At 42.5% G+C, this 11366-nt stretch overlaps 2 protein-coding genes across 2 annotated transcripts in view; both read left to right on the forward strand.

Annotated features, from left to right (window-relative positions):
* Positions 1-72: 72 nt before the first annotated feature.
* Positions 73-3160, forward strand: LOC141996018 (uncharacterized). The gene is made up of 2 exons (XM_074967667.1): positions 73-1598; positions 2589-3160. Exons 1-2 carry the CDS (start codon positions 1199-1201, stop codon positions 3056-3058), a joined length of 870 nt encoding a protein of 289 aa, XP_074823768.1. The 5' UTR covers positions 73-1198; the 3' UTR covers positions 3059-3160.
* An 8174-nt stretch (positions 3161-11334) lies between these two features.
* Positions 11335-11366, forward strand: part of AGPS (alkylglycerone phosphate synthase) — a 163954-nt gene continuing 163922 nt past the window's right edge. Inside the window, exon 1 of the mRNA XM_074967660.1 lies at positions 11335-11363. Coding sequence (XP_074823761.1) covers positions 11350-11363 — 14 coding nt within the window. The 5' untranslated portion in view covers positions 11335-11349. The remainder of the gene's footprint in view (positions 11364-11366) is intronic.

The raw sequence follows: 11366 nt of genomic DNA on the forward strand, positions 1-11366 counted from the left end.
GAAATAGTATGAATCCTTTCCAAAACCCTAGTATATTACATCTACAGCCTTCCCTTCATCCATCATGTTTATAAATCTGTCAAAAAAGAGCAATCAAGTTTGTGTGACAAGATTTATTCTTCATAAATTCATAGTGCTTATTGCTCATGCTTCCACTATCATCAAGGTGTTGAGTGATTATCTCTCAATGATAGCTGTATTATTTTACCAGGTGTAGAAGTTAGACTTCTTATGACGCTAATGGTCAGCATTGTTCTTTTTGCTTTCTTTTGAAAACTGATATTACATTTACTAAGTAAATGTGCCCTGGTTTACTAAAGTGACTACTTATGATGTATTTTCTTGGATTACAAACTGCCTGTCAGTGATGGAAGTTGAAGATATATTGCCTGACAAAAGCAGGCTCATGGGAACGTGAAGTGGTAATTGTTTTCCTGATGTTGTACTGTACTGAATTGGACATTAGTGAACATATTGTGAATTGAACAAGCAGGCCTGTAGCAGGCTGGTTGCTGAAAGCAGACACATTTGGGGGCCCTGCAACTAAACAAATAAGTATCTCAAAGTAGTTTAATGTGCACACTTAAAATCACTAATCTCTGTTGAAAATCTGAGCTGTTTCCTTCAGTTAACATAGCAGTTTTTACTCTGCAAACTTAGCCTGGTCTACACTACGAGTTTAGGTCGAATTTAGCAGCGTTAGGTCGATTTAACCCTTCACCCATCCACACAACCAAGCCTGTTTTATTGACTTAAAGGGCTCTTAAAATTGATTTCTGTACTCCTCCCCGGAGAGGGGAGTAGTGCTAAAATCGACCTCGCTGGGTCGAATTTGGGGTAGTGTGGACGCAATTCCTCCCCCGATATTGGCCTCCGGGAGCTATCCCAGAGTGATCCATTGTGACTGCTCTGGACAGCACTGTCAACTCAGATGCACTGGCCAAGTAGACAGGAAAAGCCCCGGGAACTTTTGAATTTCATTTCCTGTTTGGCCAGTGTGGCGAGCTGATCAGCACAGGTGACCATGCAGAGCTCATCAGTACAGGTGACCATGCAGTCCCAGAATCGCAAACAAGCTCCAGCATGGAGCGAACGGGAGACACTGGATCTGATTGCTGTATGGGGAGAAGAATCCGTGCAGGCAGAACTCCGTTCCAAAAGATGAAATGCCAATATATTTACCAAAATCTCCAAGGGCATGATGGACAGAGGCTACAACAGGGACACACAGCAGTGCCACATGAAAGTTAAGGAGCTGAGGCAAGCCTACCAAAAAACAAAGGATGCAAATGGTTGCTCCAGGTCAGAGCCCCATACATGCTGCTTCTATGATGAGCTGAATGCAATTCTAGGGATCCCCCCTACCATTACCGCACCACTGTCCGTGGACACCTGCAAGGGGGGAGTCTCACGCAACAGGGAGGAGGATTTTGTGGATGAGGAAGAGGAGGAGGAGGAGGTTGAGGATAGTGCACAGCAGGCAAGCAAAGAATCCCTTATCCCTGGCAGCCAGGAACTCTTCATCACCCTGGAGCCAATACCCTCCCAAACCTCCCAAGGCGGGCTCCTGGACCATGAAGCCGGAGAAGGCACCTCTGGTGAGTGTACCTTTGTAAATATAATACAGGGTTTAAAAGCAAGCATGTTTATGATTAATTTGCCCTGAAGACTTGGGATGTGTTTGTGGCCAGTATAGCTACTGGAAAAGTCTGTTAACGTGATGGAGCAGAAATCCTCCAGGGACATCTCCATGAAGCTCTCCTGGAGGTACTCTAAAAGCCTTTTCAGAAGGTTTCTGGGGAGATCAGCCTTATTCCGTCCTCCATGGTAGGACACTTTTACCATGCCAAGCCAGTAGCATGTAGTCTGGAATCATTGCAGAACAAAGTATTGCAGCGAATGGGCCTGGGCTTTGGTGGCATTCAAGCAACATCCGTTCTTTATCTCTTTGTGTTAGCCTCAGGAATTCATTGATATCCTTCATGGTCACCTGGTTCAAACACGGGAAATTTGTTTAAGGGGACATTCAGAGGTGCCCGTTCCTGCTGGGCTTTGCCTTTGGCTGAAAAGAAATCATCCCCGCTGTTAGCCACGCTGTGCAGGGAGGCCTGTTCATGCTGAGCTGTTTGCATTTGGCTGACAGGGATCTTCCGTGATACTAGCCACGCGGTGTGTGTGTGAAGCGATCATCCCAGAGAATGGGGGCGGTGGGGTTGGGTTGTGCTGCACATTCACCCTAAAACCACAGCTGCTCCTTTTAAATGGCCAACCCAACGGGCTTTGCTTGGTATGGGAAAGGAAGGGGCTGCTGTTTGAAACCGTTCCCACATGTTATGAAGGTTGAAGAAGCCAAAACCCTTTGCCTTACCATGGCTACCTACAAGCTGAATTCTGTTGCCCAGCCGAGCGTGTGTGATGTCTCACACCAAACTGGCAGGCACTGAATATAAAGAGGTAAAATGCGACCTTGTACCAAAAGCACATGTGCTATGTAATGTGAATCGCTTGATTCAGTGTGAAATAGTCTTCCCTTTGTTCTCTAAAATGTATCTTTTTAAATACTACTCTCCCTTTTTTTCCTCCCACAGCTGCAAATGTTTCTATGCTCCCCCTATCATCTCCGTCTCAGAGGCTAGCGCAGAGTAGAAGGCGAAAAAAATGCACTCGTGATGAAATGTTCTCAGAGCTCATGCAGTCCTCCCGCACTGAAAGAGCTCCGCAGAATGCATGGAGGCAAACAATGGCAGAGACCAGGAAAGCATTAAATGAACGCGATGAGAGGAGGGAGGAGCACGATGAAAGGAGGCAGGATGCAATGCTGAGTCTAATGGGGGAGCAAACTGACATGCTCAGGCATCTGGTGGAGCTTCAGGAAAGGCAGCAGGAGCACACACCATTGCTGCAGCCCTTGTATAACCGCCTGTCCTCCTCCCCAAGTTCCATAACCTCCTCATCCAGATGCCCAAGAACGCCGGGGGGGGGGAGGCTACGGGCACCCAGCCACTCCACCCCAGAGGACTGCCCAAGCAACAGAAGGCTGGCATTCAATAAGTTTTGAACTGTAGTGTGGCCTTGACCTTCCCTCCTCCCCTCATCCACCACCTCACCCGGTGCTTCCCTCCTCACCCACCCCTCCTGGGCTACCTTTTGAGTTTTCCCCCTATTTGTGTGATGAATTAATAAAGAATGCATGATTTTGAAACAATAATGACTTTATTGCCTCTGAAAGCGGTGATCGAAGGGGGGAGGTCAGTTGGCTTACAGGGAAGTAGAGTCAACCAAGGAGGCAGGTTTTCATCAAGGAGAAACAAACAGAACTGTCACACCATAGCCTGGCCAGCCATGAAACTGGTTTTCAAAGCTTCTCTGATGCGCAGGGCACCCAGCTGTACTCTTCTAATCACCCTGGTGTCTGGCTGTGCGTAATCGGCCGCCAGGCTATTTGCCTCAAACTCCCACCCTGCCATAAACGTCTCCCCCTTACTCTCACAGATATTGAGCACACAGCAACCAGGAATAACAATGGGAATATTGGTTTCGCTGAGGTCTAACCTAGTCAGTAAACTGCGCCAGCGAGCTTTTAAATGTCCAAATGCACTTGCTCAGCCTACAGTTGAACTGCTTCTTACTACTGTCTAGGGTGCCTGTGTATGGCTTCATGAGCCATGGCATTAAGGGATAGGCTGGGTCCCCAAGGATAACTAAAGGCATTTCAACATCCCCAACGGTAATTTTCTGGTCTGGGAAGTAAGTTCCTTCCTGCAGCTGTTCAAACAGACCAGAGTTCCTGAAGATGCGAGTGTCATGCACCTTTCCCGGCCATCCCACGTTGATGTTGGTGAAACATCCCTTGTGACCCACCATTGCTTGCAGCACCACTGAAAAGTACGCCTTGTGGTTTACGTACTGGCTGCCAAGGTGGTCTGGTCCCAAGATAGGGATATGCGTTCCATCTATCGCCCCACCACAGTTAGGGAACCCCGTTGCAGCAAAGCCATCCACTATGACCTGCACATTTCCAAGAGTCACTGCCCTTGATAGCAGCAGCTCAGTGATTGCCTTGGGTACTTGGATCACAGCAGCCCCCATAGTAGATTTACCCACTCCAAATTGATTCCCAACTGACAGGTAGCTGTCTGGTGTTGCAAACTTCCAGAGGGCTATCGCCACTCGCTTCTCAACTGTGAAATGTACTCTCATCTTGGTATTCTTGTGCTTCAGGGCACGGGAAAGCCAGTCACAAAGGCCAGGGGAAAGCAAGTCACAAAGCTCCATGAAAGTGCCCTTACGCATGTGAAAGTTTTGCAGCCACTGGGAATCATCCCAGACCTGCAACACTATGCGATCCCAACAGTCTATGCTTGTTTCCCGGGCCCAGAATTGGCGTTCCATGGCATGAACCTGCCCCATTACCACCATGATGGCCTGGGCTTTGAGAGAAGTCTGTGTCCATGTCCTCATCACTATTGTGATCACGCTATTGTCACCTCCTCGCCTGCTTTTGCAGGTTCTGCACATACCGCAAGATAATGTGTGAGGTGTTTGCAATGCTCACAACAATAGTGGTGAGCTGAGTGGGCTCCATGCTTGCTGTGCTATGGCGTCTGCAGGAGAGCAGAGTTGCAGCGGAAGCGGAGGATGACGACAGATGCCACGAGAATAGATGTTTATACAGAACGACGAGAGGACCTGAGAGGTGGATTCATGGCACCAGGAGAGCAGGAGAGAAGAGTTGCAGCGGAAGCGGTGGATGACAACGATGGTTAGCAGTCCTACTGCACCGTCTGCTGACAGCAGTATGGTGTCTGCATGGAAAAAAGGTGCGAAACAATTGTCTGCCGTTGCTTTCATGGAGGGAGGGGTGACTGACAACATGTACCCAAAACCACCCGTGACAATGTTTTTGCCCCATCAGGCATTGGAAGCTCAACCCAGAATTCCAATGGGCAGCGGAGACTGCAGGAACTGTGGGATAGCTACCCACAGTGCAACGCTCAAAAAGTCGACGCGAGCCACGGTTCTGTGGACGAACTCCACCGACTTAATGCACTTAGTGTGGACATACACAATCAACTGTATAAAATCGATTTCTAAAAATTGACTTCTATAAGATCGACCTAATTTTGTAGTGTAGGCATACCCTTAGTTTCCTGGAAAATGAAAAGTTGTTTAAAGTTCAGGAGGGTTTATGATAGGATAGAAAAGAGTAAACTTCACTAAGGTCATCATGATGAAAGCGGAAAGAGTTGCAATAATAGAGAATAGGGTCCAATAAATAAATATGAGTAAACATAAATCACAAAAAACAATTAATAAATCATATTACTGATATGAACTGCGATGCCAGATAGACCAGTGATCTGACAATAGCCGTTACCAGATACTTCAGAGGAAATTGCCAAAAAACCCATAATGAAAAATTATGTAATGACATGCCTGTAGAGGAAGTTACTTCCTAATTTCAGGTTGGTGGTTGATTTATGCCCTGAATTGTGAAGGTTTGTATCCCTTATGAAATTTTATGTGGACTAAACTAATTGGGGATCTTCTCATTCATTATTCGTATAAATGCACAACTTTTTAAAAATCTTATTAAGCACTTGAGCTCAGTGATACCTTGTGGCAGTGAGTTTCACAGATTGTGTATTGCTTTTTATTAGTTTTAAATTTGTTGCCTTTTAATTTCTCAGATGTCCCCTTTTTATTATAAAGATCAACTTTTAGGAGTCTCGCAACATCCCACTTCACATTTTTTTGTGGAGACTATCAGCTGTAACAGCTGCCCCCAGCATCTTCTGTTCCCACCAGTCATTCTCTGACCTGAGCAACCCAGGCTGACCTTATTTAGGTCTCCCTGCTCCAGAAGGTGGTAGAAGGTTGCAGATCCCTTCCAGCTGCTACAGACCAATCTCTGTCAGACTGGTAGTCCCCACAAACGAACAGAAAGGATCCAGTCCTTACACTATAAGGCCTCATCCAGGAAAAAATAAAGGAAAGATTAAAAACAACAACAACTTTAGGATGAAAAAGCTAACATCCATAAAGTTCAGTTTTTGTTTTAGTACCAGTTACTTCCTGAATTTGCCAAGTGTCAGTGGAATTTAATATATGGTGGGAGAAGAGTTTAGCTGAATGGGCAGGCAATTGCTTTTGATTGTGGAGACTGATGAAATCCATTTGTGAAGCTGATTTGTGAAAAAATTTGATTGGGGACAGGAATTGATTTTGATTGTGGAGATATCAATTATAAATGTGCTGAGGTCGATGGGTGGGTTTGAACTGATTTTGAATTGGGCGGTAAGAAGGACTGATTTTGCCTAAGGAGGGAGCTTGATTGTACATGTGGGCTGACCATTGACTTTGAGAGGTCATCTGATTTTGAGTGGAAGGGGAAGAAGAAAGGAATGAAAGCATGGACAGACAGGAGGAGAAAAACACATAGCAGTAGTAAGAAGGGATAATTTTTTTTTCCAAATGGTGAAAGTCACTCCACTCTAATATTTATTGACATTAACAGAATTCATACAAATTTCAGCGGTTAATGTACAATTCCAAATCTAAGTTTGATTGAAAGGCCATAAGAGAAGGTGGCTCATGAGAATAACCTCACTACTAACAGATAGTCCACTTTATGAAAATGTTTAGGAAGCCTTGAATTAATGAACCTCACAACACATCTGTGATTAAAGTATGTATTTTCTAGGTGGGGAAACTGAGGCAAAGAGGTATTATTCAATATGTAAGGTCCCCAGTTTGAGATTCAAATCCTGATCTAAGTTTCCCCAGAGCTTGAGAATGCTCACATCTGGAACTTTGGTTCAACTCATTATAGTGACCAGCTGTGAAGTTCTAATTCAGATCCAGATTTCTCCGGAGTTCAAGATGGTTTAGATCTAGGGTTTTGGCTTGGGTACATCTCTGGTTTGTATTGAATATAAATTATTGCATAGAACCACAACATGTCCAATCTATCCTCCATATTAGACAGCTGAGTAGCACATGCATAATTCTGTACATATAGCACTTTCTGTAATCTACTATGACAAATATAACAAATGACAAACTGATAAACAAGGCATTTTGTTTTAGCCCTGAATCCAGACCCACACACCCAGCTCAGCTTAAATATCAGGCACTAGCAAAAAATATTTGAGTTAATTGGTTTGAATCAATTCCAAATACAATCACTGTGCAAATTCAAAAAGAAGAGAAAACCTGGAGCAGAACCAGTGATTTATGCACTGGAACATAAGGCTAGTAACAAGCAGCAATCAAAGTAACGGTAGAACAGTGATGTCACGGAAAAACCCACAGTTTTTCATCTGAGTGACAATGTTTCAGGGATTGGGAACAAGGACTGTATTTTGACACAAGGCTAATGACTGCAAGAAAGGAAGGTTCAGGGACCAACATGTATGCTTTCACCTACCATCTAAAAGCCCTCTCCAGGGCTCTGTGAAATGCTTACATATGATCTTAGAGATTCTAAGCTTTCCAGTGCAGTAGGAAAGGAAGCATATCATTAATCCTTCTGGAGAAAAGAACAAATAATTTTATTTCACCTCGCTGATGGGACTGTTATAAAATATAATAATATGATTTAAAACACCTATGTACAGTATGAGCTATATTCAGAAATGGTGAACCCCTTGCATTGAATTTGGAGCTTTTGAGACAGTGTTAGAATAAACATTGTTGGCATAACACCAAATCAGTATTGATTGGTCTGCTACTAGCATGGGTTTAGATGGAAGGTACTGAGTGGATTGCCTAAGCACTACCTAGGGAAAAAGCAGAGCTGATTGGAATTGTTTCATCATTAAAAGTCCTCAATGGCTAGTCATCAGCCAGGGTGCTTCTGTACTCTGTTGTACTCTTACTTTTCTGAGGGCTTACTATAATATATAATAATATCTTTCAAATAAGGCTGTGTTTGTACAACCATATTGTAAGATTTAGTTCAGTAAGACATCCAGGATAAAATTCAACCCACTGTGAGCAAGCACAATTCCCACTGCAGTCAATGAGAGTTGTCTAGTTCTGCCTGCACTGAACTTGGCTCAGAAAAGGGGCACTGGGAGTAGTTTTAAAAAAGGGTTGCTCTCACAATTATAGCCATAGGATACATGTACCTAAAAAGACTTCAACTATGTGTTCTCTGAAGAAATACATAGAAAGGTCTGATTCCCTAATCTCAGTTCAAGTGATTTGCTCCTGAGTCAGGGATCCACCCTCAGGTTTGATGGTTCTTGAAGGATTTTTTTTTCCCCTCTAAGTTGCTATGCCAAATAGTTGTCCACTTTATTTTTTCATAAAAAGGCTGTTGCGGTGGCTTCTGAGACCTTATCCACTCAGTAACCTCTGAGACCTTTTCCATTTGGTTCCCAAAAACTCAGCTCAACTCCAAACTTGTCACTGAGGTTTTTTTATTGGCATAGAGTCAAACTATACGTGAGTTGATGAGGCTCAAGTGTAGGGAGTGGGTCCAGGACATACCACACATCCAAAGTTACACAGCAAACCTCTTCGTTTATATACATTTACACATTACATTGCATTTCCTATACATTGTATCACAAGTACTGGGATTGGCTTGGTCACTTTATAAGAACCCATCCCTGTAGAGCATGCTCTGTCCATGCACTATCCATGCATGGACAGACTCATTACCTTGTCTTACATTCCAGGCTTATTTTATCCATTGTTACCTTGTCCATTGTAAAGGACAACCCTTATCTTTGTAAAGGGAACCCTTATCTTAGCTAGTACAGGCATTCTGTTTCCAGCATGCTGCTCCATTTATCTCCCTAATTGTGGCTCCCAAGAAATGAGGCCTCATCCATGTCCAATTTCTCATATCAAGGCCGACAGGCACCTGTTCAATTTTAGATACTGCTCAGTCAGTTCCACTCCAGCAGCCTGCATTGGTCCTCTGAGGGTCCTGAGCTCTTTAAATATTTTAGGTTGCCAACTTCCTTTATGTTCTTTTCTTCAGCAGCCAATTTATTCTGAAACTCTTGTGAGTGGGCCAAGTTAAGCTATTTTATAAAGGGATGGATGCCCTCTTATTACTGCTGTTGATGAGTCCCATAAGGGGCTGCTTGTCTCTCTAGAGTGCTGTTATGTGTCATAAAGGTTTGAGTTAAAGCTTTACCTAATACTTGTTCATGCAGTATTAATATATTGGCAAACTACACTGATTTCCGCTGATGACAAGTATTTCTTGGTTTATTTCCAATATAATTGTTGCTTGTTCAGATAAAAATATGACTGAATAAATACTTTCTGCTGTGTATGAATAAGAGGAGTAGGTAGATATCTGACTTCACCATAATACATGTATAAAACCAAAGCAATCTCTGAACCATTAGTGATTATCTGCGAGAACTGATAGAGAATGGGTAAAGTCCCATAGGACTGGAGAAGAAATAGTACCTATTTTCAACAAGGGGAAAAAAGGAGGACCTTGGGAATTATAGACCAATCAGCTGAACATCATCAGAAAGTTACTGGAACAAATTATTAAACAATCAGTTTGTTCAAATGTAGAGGATAATAAGGTGATAAGTAACAGCCAACATAGATTTGTCAAGAACTAGGGTTTTCAAGTGATTAAAAAAATTAATCACGATTAATCGTGTGATTAAAAATATTAATCGTGCGATTAATTGTGCTGTTAAACAATAATAGAATACCTTTTATTTAAATATTTTTGGATGTTTTCTACATTTTCAAATATATTGATTTCAGTTACCACACAGAATACAAAGTGTACAGTGCTCACTTTATATTTATTTTTTATTACAAATATTTTCACTGTAAAAAAAAAAGAAATTGTATTTTTCAATTCCCCCATTAGAAGTACTGTAGTGCAATCTCTTAATCATGAAAGTTGAACTTACAAATGCAGAATTATGTACAAAAATACCTTCATTCAAAAACAAAACAATGTAAAACTGTAGCGCCTACAAGTCCACTCAGTCCTATTTCTTGTTCAGCCAATCACTCAGAGAAACAAGTGTGTTCACATTTGTGGGAGATAATGCCTGCTTCTTGTTTACAGTGTCACCTGAAAGTCAGAACAGGCATTCGCATGGCACTGTTGTATCCAGCTTCGCAAGATATTTACATGCCAAATGCAATAAAGATTCATATGTCCCTTCATGCTTCAACCCCCAGTCCAGAGGACATGTGTCCATGCTGATGACAGGTTTTGCTCAATAATGATCCAAAGCAGTACGAACTGATGCATGTTCATTTTCATCATTTGAGTCAGATGCCACCAGCAGACAGTTGATTTTCTTTTTGGTGGTTCAGGTTCTGTAGTTTCCACATCAGAGTGTTGCTCTTTTAAGACTTCTGAAAGCATGCTCCACACCTCATCCCTCTCAAATTTTGGAAGGCGCTTCAGATTCCTAAACCTTGGGTTGAGTGCTGTATCTTTAGAAATTTCACATTGGTAACTTCTTTGCATGTTGTCAAATCTGCAGTGAAAGTGTTCTTAAAATGAACAACATGTGCTGTGTCATCATCCAAGACTGCTATAACATGAAATATATGTCAGAATGCAGGTAAAACAGAGCAGGAGACATACAACTCTCCCCCAAGGAGTTCAGTCACAAATTTAATTAATGCATTATTTTTTTAATGAGTGTCATCAGCATGGAAGCATGTCCTCTGGAATGGTGGCCGAAGCATGAAGGGCATACAAATGTTTAGCATATCTGGCACATAAATACCTTGCAATGCCAGCTACAAAAGTGCCATGCGAACGCCTGTTCTCACTTTCAGGTGACATTGCAAATAATAAGTGGGCAGCATTATCTCCCATAAATGTAAACAAACTTGTTTGTCTTAGCAATTGGCTGAACAAGAAGTAGGACTGAGTGGACTTTAAGTGGACTTTAATAAAGATTTTCATTATTTTGTTTTTGAGTGCAATTATTTAACACTTTCATGATAAAGAGAATACACTTTCATACACATTGGACACAATAATCCAGCTGAGGCCTCACCAGTGCCAAGTACAGCAGAACATTTATCTCCTGTGACTTACATACAATACTCCAGTTAATACATCCCTGAATGACATTTGCCTTGTATGCAACAGCATCACAATGTTGACTCATTCATTTTGTGCTACTCTATAACCCCCAGATCCTTTTCTGTAGTAACTAGCTGGGCAGTAGTATTCTCCATTTTGTATTTTTTTTCCTTCCTAAATGCAGTACTTTGCACTTGTCTTTGCTGAGTTTAATCTTATTGATTTCAGACTGATTCTTCAATTTGTCAAGATCATTTTGAATTCTAATCCTGTCCTCCAAAGGGCTTGCAGTCCCTCCCAGTGTGATGTCATCTTGCTGGTA

The sequence above is a fragment of the Natator depressus genome, chromosome 11 (assembly GCF_965152275.1).
Source record: "Natator depressus isolate rNatDep1 chromosome 11, rNatDep2.hap1, whole genome shotgun sequence".
Lineage (NCBI taxonomy): Eukaryota > Metazoa > Chordata > Testudines > Cheloniidae > Natator > Natator depressus.